This window comes from Anolis sagrei, chromosome Y (genome assembly GCF_037176765.1).
Source record: "Anolis sagrei isolate rAnoSag1 chromosome Y, rAnoSag1.mat, whole genome shotgun sequence".
NCBI classification, from domain to species: Eukaryota; Metazoa; Chordata; class Lepidosauria; order Squamata; family Dactyloidae; genus Anolis; species Anolis sagrei.
In genome coordinates this window covers 2,483,041-2,503,972 of record NC_090035.1, presented here as the reverse complement: position 1 = coordinate 2,503,972, position 20,932 = coordinate 2,483,041, and the positions used below count along the sequence as shown (strand labels likewise).

At 40.3% G+C, this 20,932-nt stretch overlaps 1 protein-coding gene across 1 annotated transcript in view; it reads left to right on the top strand.

Moving 5' to 3' along the window:
* The first annotated feature begins 894 nt into the window (after nt 1–894).
* Nucleotides 895–20,932, top strand: part of LOC137095203 (platelet-derived growth factor subunit A-like) — a 125,429-nt gene continuing 105,391 nt past the window's right edge. Inside the window, exons 1-2 of the mRNA XM_067461598.1 lie at nt 895–1,575; nt 12,451–12,547. Of these exons, the coding sequence (XP_067317699.1) occupies nt 1,507–1,575; nt 12,451–12,547 (166 nt within the window). The 5' untranslated portion in view covers nt 895–1,506. The remainder of the gene's footprint in view (nt 1,576–12,450; nt 12,548–20,932) is intronic.

Below are 20,932 nucleotides of genomic sequence, written 5' to 3'. Positions count from 1 at the left end.
GGACTGTAGACCATGTGATCAGATCTGAGTCCAGGACTCAGACTCCATTTCAGAAGTCAGTATTGTATAGTATATTGTGTATAGTTGGAGCCCCTGGTTTGTTATGAATATAATTCAGATTGCTTACTGTATTGTATTTGTGAATGTATTGGTATGAGGTTTCTCTTCACTCTAAGTTGTGGGAAGAGTCTACAGACCATGTGATCAGATCTGGGATTGTCCAGGACTCAGACTCCATTTCAGAAGTCTGTATAGTTCGAGCCCCTGGTTTGTTATGAATATAATTCAGATTGCTTACTGTATTGTATTTGTGTATGTATTGGTATGCAGTTTTCTCTTCACTCTAAGTTGTGGGAGGGACTGCAGACCCTGTGATCAGATCTGGGATTGTTCAGGACTCAGACTCCATTTCAGAAGTCAATATTGAATAGTGAACTGTGTATAGTTGGAGCCATCCGTGGTGCAGCGGGTTGATCTACTGAGCTGCTGAACTTGCTGTGCTTCCTTGGAGGCTTGGAAATGGGGCTTGTCCTTGCCTGGGCGAAGCGGGTGGGTCTAGATGTCCCCTGGGGGTCCCTTCCACCGTAAGATCCGCCTGTGGAGCTCCAGATTGGGGCGAAAGGGGGCGTGTTGCCTGCAGGGCTTCCAGGGCCGGCAACACAGTAAATCAATCCAAACCAAAGCAGCGAGTGTGCAGCAGAGGGAAGGAGGGAGGGGAGAAAAGCAGGAGGAGGAGGAGAAGAAGAAGGGACCTCCCTCCCTCCTTCCTCCTTCCCTTCTTTCCCTCCCTCCCTCCCTCTTTGCAGACAGGTGAGGGGCGTTGCGAGGCCGAAGAGGAGGAGGAGGAAGAGGAGGAGGAGGCTGTGGCGGCGGAGGGCTGGTCTCTCTCTCTCTCTCTCTTTCCCTCCCTCCTCCCTCTTTTCCTTCCTCCCTTCTTTCCTTCCTTCCCCGCCTCATCGCAGACTCAGGAGGAGGAGGAGAAGGAGGAGAAGGCGGAGGAGAGGCCAGCTGGGTCGCCTTCCTCTTGCCTGCCTCGCCTCGCCTTCCCTTCCCTTCCCTTCCAGCGTCGCCTTCTCCTCCTCCTTTTTGGCGTTCCCTCCTTCCCTTTCTCCTTCTTTTCGGGAGACGGACACAGACACACACAGAGAGAGAGGAAGAGGACCCACTCCTGCGGAGACCTTCCTTCCTTCCTGAGGAGCCCACTGCGGAGGAGGAAAGGGAAGAGGAAGAGGAGGAGAGGGAGCCCCCAACTCTCCCTGAAGGAAAGGAAGAAGGAGGAAGGGAGGGAAAGAGGAGGAGGAGGAAGGGAGCCCCTTCCCAGCCCTTCCCTCTCTCTCTCTCTTTCCCTCCTTCTTCCCCCTTGCCCCCCCGAGGGGATGGTGGAGGGGCCCCGGGGGCACGGAGGCGGGCGGGGGCTCCTCCTGGGGCCGGGCAAGGCGCCATCCTCCTCCTCCTCTTCTCCTTCTTCTTCCTTCCCTTCTTCCTCCGACTCCCGCCGCCGCGAGGATGGGCCCCTGGGCTCCCGGCGTCTGGCTCGTCGTCAGCCTGGGCTCCTTGGCCCTCGCTTTGGCCCAGGTAAGAAGACCACATGCGTTCTACCTACCTACCTACCTACAAATGTACCTATGTGTCTCTATCTATCTATCTATCTATCTATCTATCTACTTATGTTCTTATATTCTTATCTATCTCTCTGTCTATCTATCTGTCTATCTCTCTCTCTATCTCTCTGTCTTTCTATCTATCTATTTATCTCTCTCTCTATCTATCTATCTACCTACTTACCTACCTACCTATGTGTCTACCTACCAACCTACCTGTCTATGTATCTATCTATCCATGTGTCTATGTACCTACCTACCTATGTATCTATATATGTATCTACTATGTATCTATGTGCCTATGTATGTATGTGTCCACCTTCCTATCTATCTTCCTATCTATCTTCCTATCTATCTATGTATCTATCTATCTTCTTATCTTCCTATCTATCTATCTATCTATCCACCTATCTACCTTTCTATCTATCTGTCGATCAAGCCATCTTTCTATCAATCAATCTCTCTAGCTATGTATCTCTCAGTCTATCTATCTATCTATCCGTCTTCTTCCTATTTATCTATCATCTTCCTATCTATGTGTCTATATTATGTATCTATTTTCCTATCTATCTATCTATCTATCTATCTATCATTGATCAATCTTCTTATCTTCCTATCTATCTATCTATCTACTTATCTTATCTTCCTATCTACCTCTCTCTCTCTATCCTCCTATCTTCCTATCTATCTATCTATCTATCTATCTATCTATCTATCTTCTTATCTCTCTCTCTCTCTCTCTCTTCCTATCTATCTATCTATCTATCTATCTTCTTATCTCTCTCTCTCTATCCTCCTATCTTCCTATCTATCTATCTATCTATCTTCTTATCTCTCTCTCTCTCTCTTCCTATCTATCTATCTATCTATCTTCCTATCTATCTATCCTCCTATCTATCTATCTATCTATCTATCTATCTATCTATCTTCCTATCTATCTATCTATCTATCTCTCTCTCTCTCTCTCTTCTTATCTTCCTATCTTCCTATCTCTCTCTCTCTCTCTCTCTCTCTATCTATCTATCTATCTATCTATCTTCCTTCCTATCTATCTATCTATCTATCTATCTATCTTATCTCTCTCTCTTCTTATCTTCCTATCTTCCTATCTCTCTCTCTATCTCTCTCTCTCTCTCTCTCTCTCTCTCTCTATCTATCTATCTATCTATCATCTTATCTCTCTCTCTTCTTATCTTCCTATCTTCCTATCTACCTTTCTCTACCTCTCTCTCTCTCTCTCTCTCTCTCTCTCTAATCGTTCTCCTTCCCCCCCTCTCTCTCTCTGTGTGCCCCTCTCTGTCCCTGGGGGTGCCTTCTCCTTCTCCTCCTTCCCTGGGGAGCCAGTCTGCAAGAGCTCCTCTCCTCCTCCTCCTCCCTTCGGGGGTCTGGCTGGGTCTCTTGGCCCCTTCTGCTGCCTCTCTGCCTCTGCTGCCCCTCCTGGCTCGGCTTGGCCCCTCTGGCCTCTCCGTCGAGGCTCCGGCTTCCCGCATGAGGAGGGGGGCGGGTGGGGGTCCTTCTCGGCAGCCGGGCTCTGAGGAGTGGGATTCCTCTTTTCCCTGAGTCTTCTTCCTCCTAGAATCATAGAAATCCTAGAGTTGGAAGAGACCTCCTGGGCCATCCAGTCCAACCCCATTCTGCCAAGAAGCAGGAATGTTGCATTCAAATCACCCCTGACAGATGGCCATCCAGCCTCTGTTTCAAAGCTCCTCCTCCTTCTCCTGCACCTTTCCGCCTCGCCTGCTCATGTTGACACTCTCTCCCCCCCCCCCCCCAATTAATTAGTCCCCTTATTAGGGTCTTCTTAGTATTATCACTACTATCCCTATTACTATTAGGAGGAGTGTTGGGAACTCTTGCCCTTTCTACTTTGAGACCACCCCCCCCCCCGCACAATATTAGTACCATAATTAGTATGTTATTAGCAGTATTAGTATCATTATTACCAGGGGCGGCTCAACCCTTACGCAAAGTAAGCAGTCGCAGTAGAGTTCATTTTGCCAGGGGTGCTCTTGAGGCGCTCTTGGGGGGAAATAGACCTTGACAGATGCGAGTTGTAGTTACTGGGATGTATAGTTCACCTACAATCAAAGAGCATTCTGAACTCCACCAATGATGGAATTGAACCAAATATGGCACACAGAACTCCCATGACGAACAGAAAATATATATCAGTGATTGGTGGGGGGAGGCAAAATACTGTTTGCTTACTGTTGAAAATTACCTAGGGCCGCCTCTGATTATTACTATCCTTATGAGTATTAGGAAAGCCTTCGCCTTTTGGTACTATGACCATCATTATTAGTACTTTATTAGCAGCATTATTAGCATTTGTATTATTATTATTATTATTATTACTATGAGTATTATTTGGAAACTCTTCACCTTTTGGGACTATCTCCCTCCTCCCTTCCATATGACAATCATTATTAGTATTTTATTAGCAGCATTATTAGTATTTGTATTAATATTATTATTATTATGAGTAGTATTTGGAAACTCTTCACCTTTGGGACTAGCTCCCCCCCCCCAATATGACTATCATTATTAGCATTTTATTAGCAGCATTATTAGTATTTGTATTATTATTATTATTATTATTATTATTTCTACTACTACTACTACTATGAGTAGTATTTGGAAACTCTTTGCCTTTTGGGACTATCTCCCCCCCTCCCCCCAATATAACTATCATTATTAGTACTTTATTAGCAGCATTATTAGTATTTGTATTATTATTACTACTACTACTACTACTATGAGTAGTATTTGGAAACTCTTCGCCTTTTGGGACTATCTCCCCCCCCCCCCCAATATGACTATCATTATTAGCATTTTATTAGCAGCATTATTAGTATTTGTATTATTATTATTATTATTACTACTACTACTACTATGAGTAGTATTTGCAAACTCTTCGCCTTTTGGGACTAGCTCCCTCCCCCCCCCCCAATATGTCTATCATTATTAGTGTTTTATTAGCAGCATTATTAGTATTTGTATTATTATTATTATTATTTTTATTTTTATTATTATTACTACTACCACTACTATGAGTAGTATTTGGAAACTCTTCACCTTTTGGGACTAGCTCCCCCCCTCCCCCAATATAACTATCATTATTAGCATTTTATTAGCATTATTATTATTATTATTACTACTACTACTACTACTATGAGTAGTATTTGGAAACTCTTCACCTTTTGGGACTATCTCCCCCCCTCCCCCAATTATTACCATATTATTATTATTATTATTATTATTATTATTATTATGAGTAGTATTTGGAAACTCTTAGCCTTTTGGGACTAGCCCCCCCCCCCCAATATGACTATCATTATTAGTATTTCATAAGCAGCATTATTAGTATTTTTATCAATATTATTACTACCATCCTTATTAGTAGTATTATTTGGAGCTCTGGCCTTTCTGCTTTGGGACCCGCTCCCTCCCATTATTAGTAATTAGTGACATTATTCGTATATTAGTATTTTCAGTAGTATTATTGCTACTACCCCTATTAGTTATTCTGACCACCCCTTCTTGCTTGGAGACTGGCTTCCCGTATGATGATGATCAGCGCCCTTTTTAGTGTTTTATTAGCAGTATTAGTGTTGCATTAGTATTTTTACTATAGTGTTATTGCTACCCTTGTGATTAGTATTATACGACTAGCATTTGGAATTCTGGCCTTTCTAATTTGGGGCCGATGCATGATTAGCATCGTGTTAGTAGCTTGAATAGTATTTTTTTAATGATGATGATGATGATCAAAAGCATTATTATTATTATTATTGGGTTGTTGTAGGTTTTTTTCGGGCTATATGGCCATGTTCTAGAGGCATTTCTCCTGACGTTTCGCCTGTTATTGTTTTAATAATAATAATAATAATAATAATAATAATAATAATAATAATGTGGTGGAGGCTCCTTCTATGGAGGCTGTATGTGTTGTTGTTGTTATTACATTGTTATTATTATTACTATTACATTATTATCAAAATCATTATTGTTGTTGTTGTTATTATTATTGTTATTGTTATGTGGTGGAGGCTCCTTCTATGGAGGCTTTGTGTTGTTGTTGTTGTTACATTATTATTATTATTATTATTATTCTTACATTATTATCAAAATCATTGTTGTTGTTATTGCTATATTATTATAATTATTGTTATTATTGTTGTTATGTTATTATTAACATCAAAGACATTGTTGTTGCTGTTGTTGGTAAGCATTATTATTGTTGTTGCTATTATTATTGTTATGTTATTATCATCAAAGACGTTGTTGTTGCTATTATTGTTATGTTGTTATTATTATCATCAAAGGCATTATTGTTGTTGTTGCTATTATTATTGTTAGGTTGTTATTATTATTGTTATGTTGTTACTATTATCATCAAAGGCATTATTGTTGTTGTTGCTATTATTATTGTTAGGTTGTTATTATTATTGTTAGGTTGTTATTCTTATCATCAAAGGCATTGTTGTTGTTGTTGCTATGATTATTGTTAGGTTGTTATTATCATCAAAGGCATTATTGTTGTTGTTGCTATTATTATTGTTAGGTTGTTATTATTATTGTTAGGTTGTTATTCTTATCATCAAAGACATTGTTGTTGTTGTTGCTATTATTATTGTTCGGTTGTTATTATTATCATCAAAGACATTATTATTGTTATTGTTGCTATTATTATTGTTCGGTTGTTATTATCATCAAAGACATTATTATTGTTGTTGTTGCTATTATTATTGTTAGGTTGTTATTATTATCATCAAAGGCATTATTATTGCTATTGTTGCTATTATTATTGTTAGGTTGTTGTTATTATCATCAAAGACATTATTATTGCTATTGTTGCTATTATTATTGTTAGGTTGTTATTATTATCATCAAAGACATTATTGTTGTTGTTGTTGTTATTATTATTGTTCGGTTGTTATTCTTATCATCAAAGACATTATTATTGTTGTTTCTGCTATTGCTGTTATTGTTGTATTGTAGACTTAATGTCAAGGGGAAACCTTTATCTTTACCTTTACCTTTACTTTTACCTTTATTATTGCTACCCTTGCGTTTAGTATTGTATGACTACTATTTGGAATTCTGGCCTTTCCACTTTGGGATCGGCTCCCCAAATAATTAGCATTGTATTGGTAGCTTGAATAATATTTGTATGTGTTCTTGTTACATTATCATTATTATTGCTATCAAAATCATTGTTGTTATTATTGTTAGATTATTATTATTATTATTATTATTATTATTATTATTATTATTATGTGGTGGAGGCTCCTTCTATGGAGGCTGTATGTGTTGTTGTTGGTACATTATTATTATTATTACATTATTATCAAAATCATTATTGTTGTTATATTATTATTATTATTATTATTATTATTATTATTATTATATGGTGGAGGCTCCTTCTATGGAGGCTGTATGTGTTGTTGTTGGTACATTATTATTATTATTACATTATTATCAAAATCATCATTATTGTTATTATTATTGTTATTGTTATGTGGTGGAGGCTACTTCTATGGAGGCTTTGTGTTGTTGTTGTTGTTGTTACATTATTATTATTATTACATTATTATCAAAATCATTATTGTTATTGTTATATTATTATTATTATTATTATTATTACTATTTGGTGGAGGCTCCTTCTATGGAGGCTTTGTGTGTTGTTGTTGTTGGTACATTATTATTATTATTACATTATTATCAAAATCATTATTGTTATATTATTATTATTATTATTATTATTATTATTATTATTATTATTATTATTATTATTATTACTATTTGGTGGAGGCTCCTTCTATGGAGGCTTTGTGTGTTGTTGTTGTTGGTACATTATTATTATTATTATTGCATTATTATCAAAATCATTATTGTTGTTATTATTGTTAGATTATTATTATTATTGTTACTATTATTATTATTATTATTATTATTATTTAGTGGAGGCTCCTTCTATGGAGGCTGTATGTGTTGTTATTACATTATTATTATTATTACATTATTATCAAAATCATTATTGTTGTTATTGTTATGTTGTTGTTGTTGTTGTTGTTGTTGTTATTATTATTATTATTATGTGGTGGAGGCTCCTTCTATGGAGGCTTTATCTGTTTTTGTTGTTGTTGTTACATTATTATTATTGTTGTTATTATTATTACATTATTATTAAAATCATGTTGTTGCTGTTATATTGTTATTATTATTATTATTATTATTATTATTATTATTATTATTATTTGGTGGAGGCTCCTTCTATGGAGGGTTTGTGTGTTGTTGGTGTTACATTATTATCAAAATCAGTATTGTTGTTAATGTTATATTATTGTTGTTGTTGTTGTTGTTGTTATTATTATTATTATTATGTGGTGGAGGCTCGTTCTATGGAGGGTTTATGTGTTGTTATTACATTATTATTATTATTATTACATTATTATCAAAATCATTATTGTTGTTATTGTTATGTTGTTGTTGTTATTATTATTATTATTATTATTATTATTATTATTATGTGGTGGAGGCTCCTTCTATGGAGGCTTTATGTGTTGTTATTACATTATTATTATTATTATTACATTATTATCAAAATCATTATTGTTGTTGTTATTGTATTATTATTATTATTATTATTATTATTATTATTATTATTATGTGGTGGAGGCTCCTTCTATGTTGTTGTTGTTGTTACATCATCATCATCATCATCATTATTATTATTATATTATTATCAAAATCATTATTGTTGTTGTTATTGTATTATTATTATTATGTGGTGGAGGCTCCTTCTTCGGAGGAGGCTAGATGGCCATCTGTCGGGGTGCTTTGAATGCAATTTTCCTGTTTCTTGGCAGAAAGGGGTTGGACTGGAAGGCCCAGGAGGTCTCTTTCAACTCTAGGATTCTATTATTATCCAAAGCATCAAAAGGTTGGAAGGGATCCCAAGAGACCATCCAGCCCAACCCAGTTCTGCCCTGCAGGGAAAGGCAATCCGAGCCCTCCCAGACAGATGATCATCCAGACAGATGGGGGGAATGATAACCATGATGATCATCATTATCTGTCATCTGACGGGGGCGCTTTGGATGCAATTTTCCTGCTTCTTGGCAGAATGGGGTTAGACTAGATGGCCTACGAGGTCTTTTCCAACTCTTTTTGGGCTATATGGCCATGTTCTAGAGGTATTTTCTCCTGACGTTTCGCCTGCATCTATGGCAAGCATCCTCAGAGGTAGTTAGGTGAGAAAAGGCCTTGGACTGATGGGGAGTGTTCTTGGGAAACTAGTATAGTATAATAATAATAATAATAATAATAATAATAGCTATTATTATTATTATACTAACACAAAAACACAGTATGACACAGCAAAGGAGATATATCTGCTGGATTTCGAATCACATAATCACAAATCGAACCCTTCCCAAGCATTTAGGACTGTTTGATGTATTCTGAATCTTGGTTGCTTTCTCTTGTTGGTCTATAATAGGAACGAGATGATTGATCATTGTATACATTTTCGGTGAGGAGCGAACGAGGGCTTCCCTTGCTCTTTTCCAACAGGGGAAACTTGTAGGAAGTACTTTGGGATGTATATATATGTATAGAATGTCTATATATATGTGTGTGTTAGGAATTACTTTGGATGTATATATATAGAATGTCTATATATGTGTGTGTGTGTGTGTTAGGAATTTGGGATGTATATATATGTATAGAATGTCTATATATATGTTTGTGTGTGTGTGTGTTAGGAATTACTTTGGATGCATATATAAAGAATGTCTATATATGTGTGTGTGTGTGTGTTAGGAATTACTTTGGGATGTGTGTGTGTGTGTGTGTGTGTGTATATATATATATATAGAATGTCTATATATATGTGTGTGTGTGTTAGGAATTACTTTGGATGTATATATATAGAATGTCTATATATGTGTGTGTGTGTTTGTTAGGAATTTGGGATGTATATATATGTATAGAATGTCTATATATATGTTTGTGTGTGTGTGTGTTAGGAATTACTTTGGATGCATATATATAGAATGTCTATATATGTGTGTGTGTGTGTTAGGAATTACTTTGGGATGTGTGTGTGTGTGTGTATATATATATATATATATATATATATATATATAGAATGTCTATATATATGTGTGTGTGTGTTAGGAATTACTTTGGATGTATATATATAGAATGTCTATATATGTGTGTGTGTGTTTGTTAGGAATTTGGGATGTATATATATGTATAGAATGTCTATATATATGTTTGTGTGTGTGTGTGTTAGGAATTACTTTGGATGCATATATATAGAATGTCTATATATGTGTGTGTGTGTGTTAGGAATTACTTTGGGATGTGTGTGTGTGTGTGTGTGTGTATATATATATATATATATATATATATATATAGAATGTCTATATATATGTGTGTGTGTGTTAGGAATTACTTTGGATGTATATATATAGAATGTCTATATATGTGTGTGTGTGTTTGTTAGGAATTTGGGATGTATATATATGTATAGAATGTCTATATATATGTTTGTGTGTGTGTGTGTTAGGAATTACTTTGGATGCATATATATAGAATGTCTATATATGTGTGTGTGTGTGTTAGGAATTACTTTGGGATGTGTGTGTGTGTGTGTGTGTGTGTGTATATATATATATATATATATATATATATATATATAGAATGTCTATATATATGTGTGTGTGTGTTAGGAATTACTTTGGATGTATATATACAGAATGTCTATATATGTGTGTGTGTGTGTTAGGAATTTGGGATGTATATATATGTATAGAATGTCTATATATATGTTTGTGTGTGTGTGTGTTAGGAATTACTTTGGATGCATATATATAGAATGTCTATATATGTGTGTGTGTGTGTGTTAGGAATTACTTTGGGATGTGTGTGTGTGTGTGTGTGTATATATATATATAATGTCTATATATATGTGTGTGTGTGTTAGGAATTACTTTGGATGTATATATATAGAATGTCTATATATATATGGGTGTGTGTGTATACATACTCATGCCCCACCTAGATGGTTGAGGGAGGGAATCAAGTTCTGTATTGACATGAGAAAGGATTGCCAGTCACAAAAACATGCTCTGTTTCAGTGCAAAGAAGGTGTTGTAATGTTCCTCAACAGCAGGCATGGGCAAACTTGGGCCCTCCAGGCGTTTTGGACTGCAACTCCCATGCCTGCTCAACAACAAGATGATCTCAATCTCTGTTCATGTGCATCCTGGGCCCAAGTTTGCCCATGCTTGCTCAACAACAAGATGATCTTGATCTCTGTTCATGTGTATTCCAGACCCAAGTTTACCCATGCCTGCTCAATAACAAGAAGATCTCGATCTCTGTTCATGTGCACCCCATTGTAACTGCAGCTTCAGGGTGCATCTACACTGTGCAATCAATGCAGTTTGGTGATCCATTCACCCATGCCTACTCAACAATGAGATGATCTCGATCTCTGTTCTTGTGCACCCCATTGTAACTGCAGCTTCAGGGTGCATCTACACTGTGCAATTAATACAGTTTGGTGATCCATTCACCCATGCCTACTCAACAATGAGATGATCTCGATCTCTGTTCATGTGCACCCCATTGTAACTGCGGCTTCAGGGTGCATCTACACTGTGCAATTAATGCAGTTTGGTGCTCCATTCACCCATGCCTGCTTAACAACAAGATGATCTCGATCTCTGTTCATGTGCACCCCATTGTAACTGCAGCTTCAGGGTGCCTCTACACTGTGCAGTCAATGCAGTTTGGTGCTCTATTCACCCGTGCCTACTCAACAATGAGATGATCTCGATCTCTGTTCTTGTGCACCCCATTGTAACTGCAGCTTCAGGGTGCATCTACACTGTGCAATCAATGCAGTTTGGTGCTCTAATTAACCATGCCTGCTCAACAATGAGATGATCTTGATCTCTGTTCGTGTGTGCCTCATTGTAACTGCAGCTTCAGGGTGTGTCTACACTCTGCAATTAATGCAGTTTGGTGCTCTAATTAACCATGCCTGCTCAACAATGAGATGATCTCGATCTCTGTTCATGTGCCTCCCATTGTAACTGCAGCTTCGGGGTGCGTCTACACTGTGCAATTAATGCAGTTTGGTGCTCTAATTAACCATGCCTGCTCAACAATGAGATGATCTTGATCTCTGTTCGTGTGTGCCTCATTGTAACTGCAGCTTCAGGCAGTTTGGTGCTCTAATCACCCATGCCTGCTCAACAACAAGATGATCTCGATCTCTGTTCATGTGCACCTCATTGTAACTGCAGCTTCGGGGTGCATCTACACTGTGAAATCAATGCAGTTTACTGCCATTGGGGTTCTCTTTGGCACAGAAGGCCTACGGCCCTTGCAAAACTATAATTCCTGGTTATCCCAAGCAGTTAGGTTGACATTCAGTGTTAAGGTGTACTGAAAAGTCATGATAATAGTATATATTTTTGAGTGTTGCATAGACACTCCATGCAACACTCAAAAATCAATGCTTTTATTATGATTTTTCGGTGACCCTTAGCATTGAATGTCAACCTTAGCTCAGCATATAAGTCCCAATGAATTTAGATGGATTTACTCTTGGAGATATGTGCTTCCCAAAGCAATGCCTGCTGCTCTCTATGATGATGTTGTCTTAATAAGGAGTCGAAGACAGTAATCCAGCCTCCTTTCCTTTTGCAATCGTAGGCAGCACCTGCCAGTTGCAGACTCATGCAGCTCGTTCAGGGTTTGGAATGCAGCTTGGACATGGATGTAATATTTTTTCCCCTCCCTCTTTTTCTCTTTTTCCAAAAAGGAAGCTGAAATCCCGCAAGAGGTGATTGAGCGCCTGGCTCACAGCGAAATCCACAGCATCCGTGACCTGCAGCGCCTCCTGGAGATTGACTCCGTAGGTAAATTATTCCCAGGCTTTTCCTACATTCGAAAACATGACGATGGTGAGAGATATTATAATGCTGTGTGTGTCTGGTTTTTTGTTTGGTTTGGTTTATTCTTCTCCGAAAAGGGAAATGTCTTTGCAAAGGGAATGTGTTTTGTTTGCCAACGCCTTGCAGAGTTCGGCCTCAGCAGGACGGAACGATGCCGGGGTGTTCAAAGGCCTTCCCGGGTTGTATATCCCATGGGTCAGGTGTCAGGGAAGGGGCTGAGTCAAGCCTTTTGGGAGCCGCTGAGAACATCTCGGCCTCCGAGGAGAGAGCACAAGGCTTCACATCCCACGAGCGAGCGTTGTGTTTGGCATTCGTCCGATTCTGTGACCCAAACATGAGATGTAAGACTCTCCGTGGATCAGAAGGAGAGGCTATCTCAGGCATGGCAACTCCAACCACATGGGTATGCAGATGATCTCTTGATTGGTCTTCAGCTCCCACAACATGGATATGTTGATGATCCCTTGGTTGGACTTCACCTCCCACAAAATGGGAATGCTGATGATCCCTTGGTTGGACTTCATCTCCCACAACATGGGTACGCTGATGATCCCTTTATTGGTCTTCAACATGGGTAGACAGATGATCCCTTGGTTGGACTTCAAGTCTCATAACATGGGTAGGCAGATTATCCCTTGATTGGTCTTCAGCTCCCACAACATGGTATGCTGATGATCCCTTTATTGGTCTTCAGCTCCCACAACATGGGTAGATAGATGATCCCTTGGTTGGACTTCAAGTCTCATAACATGGGTAGGCAGATTATCCCTTGATTGGTCTTCAGCTCCCACAACATGGTATGCTGATGATCCCTTTATTGGTCTTCAGCTCCCACAACATGGGTAGATAGATGATCCCTTGGTTGGACTTCAAGTCCCATAACATAGGTAGGCAGATTATCCCTTGGTTGGTCTTCAGCTCCCACAACATGGATATGCTGATGATCTCTTGATTGGACTTTGTCTCCCACAACATGGATATGCTGATGATCCCTTGGTTGGACTTCAAGTTCCACAACATGGGTAGGCAGATGATCCCTTGATTGGACTTCAAGTCCCTCAACATGGGTATGCAGATGATCCCTTGATTGGACTTCAAGTCCCTCAACATGGGTAGGCAGATGATCCCTTGATTGGACTTCAAGTCTCACAACATGGGTAGGCAGATGATCCCTTGATTGGACTTCAAGTCCCACAACATGGATCTGCAGATGATCCCTTGATTAGACTAACTAGACTATTCAGACCATTCATTTAGTCTTCTGTCTTGGTCAGATTGATTTTGACTTCTGAGGCCTCCAATCATCAATAGGTATTGAAAACTAAAGGCAGCCATAGCTTCGTTGATACGAGTCTATCTCGCCTTCCTGCCTTCCCTTCCCCTGGATGTTTCCTTCTTTCACTTTGCAGATAGGATTCAGTCCTGTAGGTTTTCTCCAAAAGTGGAAGTTTAGCTGCTATTGTAGCTGGCTGGATTAAGGACTCTTGTTCCTCTGCAATGTTGGTTGGACACTCTCGGTCATGTTGACTGTTGAATGACTAGATGGAATCATGTTTTGAGTTGTGTACCTGAGAGAGACATTAGAGCAGGATTGAGTTATTTTAAAAGGGCTGTAGTTCAATATTTCTTGAAGGTATGTCTTTGCAAATGGAACCTGGAAAGATGGAGGTGAATCCTGCTGCCTTCCCAATGGCAAGGTTGACTGCCAGCAATGACTCGGTTTGGAGATTGAGAATGGAGAGTTATTTAAGGAGAGAATCCTAATGGGAGTGCATAGCAGCTCCAGTCCAGGGGGAAGCTGCAGAGGAATAATGCAAAGCTGATGAGAGAGCCTGATCGATCCTCATTCTGAGTGTAGATGATGAACAATGGATCTAGATCAGCAGCCTGGCTATTCTGTTGCACGCTGGACCTGTAAATAACTGTCTTTAGTACAGGATGTGCAGCCTTTGCCCAGCGGGAAGCCTGACTGTGAGAGGTGTTCAGCAGTGGAACTCTCTGCCACAGAGTGTGGTGGAGGCTTTTTCTTTGGAAGATTTTAAACAGAGGCTGGATGGCCATCTGTCAGGGGTGCTTTGAATGCAATTTTCCTTCTTGGCTGAATGGGGTTGGACTGGATGAAGGCCCAGGAGGTCTTTTCCAACTCTAGGATTCTATGATTCCTGACTGTGAGAGCTGTTCAGCAGTGGAACTCTCTGCCCCAGAGTGTGGTGGAAGCTCCTTCTTTGGAGGCTTTGAAGCAGAGGCTGGATGGCCATCTGTCAGGGGTGCTTTGAATTCAATTTTCCTGCTTCTTGGCAGAATGGGATTGGACTGGATGGCCCACCAGATTTCTTCCAACTCTAGGATTCTATGACACTGGTTCACATGTGCACGGGCTGTTGTTTGGTTTTCCGAATGAGAAACCAGGTTGCTGTTCTAGATCTTGGAAGGTCCCGTTGAACTGAATAGTACGAGGCTGCTGCTGCCCATTGCCGAGAAATGGTTCAATGGGAAAGCATCCTGTATTGTCCAAGGCTTTCATGGCCGGAATCACTGGGTTGTTGTAGGTTTTTTCGGACAATATGGCCATGGTCTAGAGGCATTCTCTCCTGACGTTTCGCCTGCATCTATGGCAAGCCTCCTCAGAGGTAGTGAGGTCTGTTGAAACTAGGAAAGTGGGTTTATATATCTGTGGAATGACCAGGGTGGGACAAAGAACTCTAGTCTGCTGGAGCTAGGTGTGGATGTTTCAACTGACCACCTTGATTAGCATTTGATGGCCTGGCAATCTTTTGTTGAGAGGTGATTAGCTGTCCCTGATTGTTTCCTCTCTGTTGTTTTGCTGTTGTAATTTTAGAGTTTTTTTTTAATACTGGTAGCCAGATTTTGTTCATTTTCATGGTTTCCTCCTTTCTGTTGAAATTGTCCACATGCTTCTTGTGGATTTCAATGGCTTCTCTGTGTAGCCTGACATGGTGGTTGTGAGAGTGGTCCAGTATTTCTGTGTTCTCAAATAAAATGCTGTGTCCAGGTTGGTTCATCAGGTGCTCTGCTATGGCTGATTTCTCTGGTTGAAGGAGTCTGCAGTGCCTTCCATGTTCCTTGATTCGTGTTTGGGCAAAGCTGTGTTTGCCCATATAGACTTGTCCACAGATGCATGGTATACGATAGACTGTGAGAGGATCCCTCTTGTCTACCGTTGAAACATTCCCACCTAGCTCCAACAGACAAGAGTCCTTTGTCCCACTCTGGTCATTCCACAGATATATCATCCCACTTTCCAACAGACCTCACTGCCTCTGAGGATGCTTGCCATAGATGCAGGCGAAACATCAGGAGAGAATGCCTCTAGAACATGGCCATACAGCCCGAAAAAACCTACAACAACCTGGAAAGCATCCTGTTTGCATTGGACTGAAAGGGAAGTTCTGACTGCAGTTTTGAGATCCGTATTGATCGTCTTAACATGTGCAGAATAGATGTGTGTGAGCGCATTCCGCTATTTGTTTTGAGGACTCTGCATCTTTGCACAGTTGGTTTCCAGATTCCATAACCAGATATTTATGGGGATTGTGTGTATGTGTCATATGATATATTTGTCCATGTCGCAGGCTTTTCTCTCTCTCTCGTTATTCCTATTTTAGAACTCAGCAGCTTCATCAAAGAGACACTGTTTTCTATGGACTGGGACTTTCTATTTTGGTCGGCTTCATATTATTCTTTCCAAGGCAGTTTTTTTTTCCAGCCAGGAAGAATTCTCATCCTATTGCCAGTCATTTCTTTAAGATCCATAGCTTCAGGCTCTCTATATATTACATACACATAACTATCTATCTATCTATCTATCTATCTATCTATCTATCATCTATCTAGCTTGAGCTCTGCGAGTGCAACATATACATAGATACAAACTGCATTGGGAGACGGTGATCTTTGGGCATTCCAACAAGTCAACATTGACACCGAAATACAACACTGCCTGGGCTCTGCGAGTGCAACATATACATATATACAAATAGCATTGGGAGACGGTGATCTTTGGGCATTCAAACAAGTCAACACTGATACCAAAATACAATACCGCCTGAGCTCTGCGAGTGCAACTATACATATATACAAGTTCAGAATCTTTGGGCATTCGGACAAGTCAACATTGACACCAAAATACAACACCACCTGAGCTCTGCGAGTGCAACTATACATATATACAAGTTCAGAATCTTTGGGCATTCGGACAAGTCAGCATTGACATCAAAATACAACACCGCCTGAGCTCTGCGAGTGCAACATATACATATATACAAGCTCTGAATCTTTGGGCATTCGGACTAGTCAACATTGACATCCAAATACAACACTGCCTGAGCTCTGCGAGTGCAACATATACATATATACAAACTGCGTTGGGAGACGGTGATCTTTGGGCATTTGGACAAGTCAGCATTGATACCAAAATACAACACCGCCTGAGCTCTGCGAGTGCAACATATACATATATACAAACTACATTTGGGCATTCACACAAGTCAACATTGATACCAAAATACAACACCGCCTGAGCTCTGCGAGTGTAACATGTACATAGATACCAACTTCATTGGGAGATGGTGATCTTTGGGCATTCGGACAAGTCAACATTGACACCAAAATACAACACTGCCTGAGCTCTGCGAGTGCAACATATACATATATACAAGCTGCGTTGGGAGATGGTGATCTTTGGGCATTCGGACATGTCAACATTGATACCAAAATACAACACCGCCTGAACTCTGCAAGTGCAACATATACATAGATACAATACACACGCGCACATATAGATACACAGATGCATTGACACCAAAATACAACACTGCCTGAGCTCTGCGAGTGCAACATATACATATATACAAGCTGCGTTTGGAGACGGTGATCTTTGGGCATTCACACAAGTCAGCATTGACACCAAAATACAACACCGCCTGAGCCTTGCGAGTGCAACATATACATAGATACAATACACACGCGTACATATACATGCACAGATGCATTGACACCAAAATACAATACTGCCTGTGCTCTGCGAGTGCAACGTATACATAGATACAAGCTGCGTTGGGAGACGGTGATCTTTGGGCATTCACACAAGTCAGCATTGACACCAAAATACAACACTGCCTGAGCCCTGCAAGTGCAACATATACATAGATACAATACACACGTGTACATATACATACGCAGATGCATTGCCACCAAAATACAATGCTGCCTGTGCTCTGCAAGTGCAACATATACATAGATACAAACTACGTTCAGAGATGGTGATCTTTGGGCATTTGGACAAGTCAACCTTGACACAAAAATACAACACCGCCAGAGCTCTGCGAGTGCAACATATACATAAATACAAGCTCCGAATCTTTGGGCATTTGGACAAGTCAACGTTGACATCCAAATACAACACTACCTGAGCTCTGCGAGTGCAACATATACATATATACAAACTGCGTTGGGAGACGGTGATCGTTGGGCATTCACACAAGTCAACACTGACATCAAAATACAACACCACCTGAGCTCTGCGAGTGCAACATATACATATATACAAGTTCAGAATCTTTGGGCATTCTAACAAGTCAACATTGATACCACAATACAACACCGCCTGAGCTCTGCGAGTGCAACATATACATATATACAAACTGCGTTGGGAGACGGTGATCTTTGGGCATTCGGACAAGTCAACATTGACACCAAAATACAACACCGCCTGAGTTCTGCGAGTGCAACATATACATATATACAAACTGCATTGGGGCATTCGAACAAGTCAACATTGACTCCAAAATACAACACTGCCTGAGCTCTGCAAGTGCAACATATACATATATACAAACAGCATTGAGAGACGGTGATCTTTGGGCATTCGGACATGTCAACATTGATACCAAAATACAACACCGCCTGAACTCTGCAAGTGCAACATATACATAGATACAATACACACGCGCACATATAGATACACAGATGCATTGACACCAAAATACAACACTGCCTGAGCTCTGCGAGTGCAACATATACATAGATACAATACACACGTGTACATATACATACGCAGATGCATTGCCACCAAAATACAATGCTGCCTGTGCTCTGCAAGTGCAACATATACATAGATACAAACTACGTTCAGAGATGGTGATCTTTGGGCATTTGGACAAGTCAACCTTGACACAAAAATACAACACCGCCAGAGCTCTGCGAGTGCAACATATACATAAATACAAGCTCCGAATCTTTGGGCATTTGGACAAGTCAACGTTGACATCCAAATACAACACTACCTGAGCTCTGCGAGTGCAACATATACATATATACAAACTGCGTTGGGAGACGGTGATCGTTGGGCATTCACACAAGTCAACACTGACATCAAAATACAACACCACCTGAGCTCTGCGAGTGCAACATATACATATATACAAGTTCAGAATCTTTGGGCATTCTAACAAGTCAACATTGATACCACAATACAACACCGCCTGAGCTCTGCGAGTGCAACATATACATATATACAAACTGCGTTGGGAGACGGTGATCTTTGGGCATTCGGACAAGTCAACATTGACACCAAAATACAACACCGCCTGAGTTCTGCGAGTGCAACATATACATATATACAAACTGCATTGGGGCATTCGAACAAGTCAACATTGACTCCAAAATACAACACTGCCTGAGCTCTGCAAGTGCAACATATACATATATACAAACAGCATTGAGAGACGGTGATCTTTGGGCATTCGGACATGTCAACATTGATACCAAAATACAACACCGCCTGAACTCTGCAAGTGCAACATATACATAGATACAATACACACGCGCACATATAGATACACAGATGCATTGACACCAAAATACAACACTGCCTGAGCTCTGCGAGTGCAACATATACATATATACAAGCTGCGTTTGGAGACGGTGATCTTTGGGCATTCACACAAGTCAGCATTGACACCAAAATACAACACCGCCTGAGCCTTGCGAGTGCAACATATACATAGATACAATACACACGCGTACATATACATGCACAGATGCATTGACACCAAAATACAATACTGCCTGTGCTCTGCGAGTGCAACGTATACATAGATACAAGCTGCGTTGGGAGACGGTGATCTTTGGGCATTCACACAAGTCAGCATTGACACCAAAATACAACACTGCCTGAGCCCTGCAAGTGCAACATATACATAGATACAATACACACGTGTACATATACATACGCAGATGCATTGCCACCAAAATACAATGCTGCCTGTGCTCTGCAAGTGCAACATATACATAGATACAAACTACGTTCAGAGATGGTGATCTTTGGGCATTTGGACAAGTCAACCTTGACACAAAAATACAACACCGCCAGAGCTCTGCGAGTGCAACATATACATAAATACAAGCTCCGAATCTTTGGGCATTTGGACAAGTCAACGTTGACACCAAAATACAACACCGCCTGAGCTCTGCGAGTGCAACATATACATATATACAAATGGCATTGGGAGATGGTGATCTTTGGGCATTCGGACAAGTCAACATTGATACCAAAATACAACACCGCCTGAGCTCTGCGAGTGCAACATATACACACATATACATAAACATACACAGACGCACGTACTCACACACATATGTATTCCACATCATGATTGTGAATGAAGTCATGTCAATTCAAAATGGTGGTGGTTGTTTTTAAAAGCGAGACTGAAAACCATCTCCGTCTTATTGACTTGTACCAGAAGCCCTTCCCCGCTGAGCATTAAAGCAACCCGTGTTCACATACTCGGGGAAGGCAAAAATAAAATACCTCCCGGTTATTTTCTGCATCAGTGGAATTACAAATACTTTGCAGGGCAAACATGCAGTTTGCTAATATTTCTCTGCTGCAAGAGACCCATCGCACGCACTTGTCACACCCGTCAGCGTTTTGCCCAAGTCGATGCCTGATGATATACGGTGCCCTGAGCGATTGCTGTGTTGATTTTGCGCATATATATATATCTGGAAGAGGGGGAAAGGCAGCCCTCCCCTTGGCTTGTATGCCAAGGGAAGTCTCTTTCTCTCTCTCTCTACCCATCGCGTTTCCTGAGCCAAGAATCTGGCAAGTTGTTGCTTGTGTTGTTAATAGTGGAGCTGCGCCGTTTAAACAAAGGCTGCATAGTTGTCCCGCTCTTTTTTCTCTAAGGAGAAGGATCCCGGGGGCCCTTCCTTTGGAAGTTGAACTTGAGCTGTAGCACTTGCTCTGCCTTCTCGGGAAGGGCTCTCTCGTTTCACTGGGGCTTTGGTGAAGTCAGTGGCGGCCTATTTGGTGGGTCCGTAGGG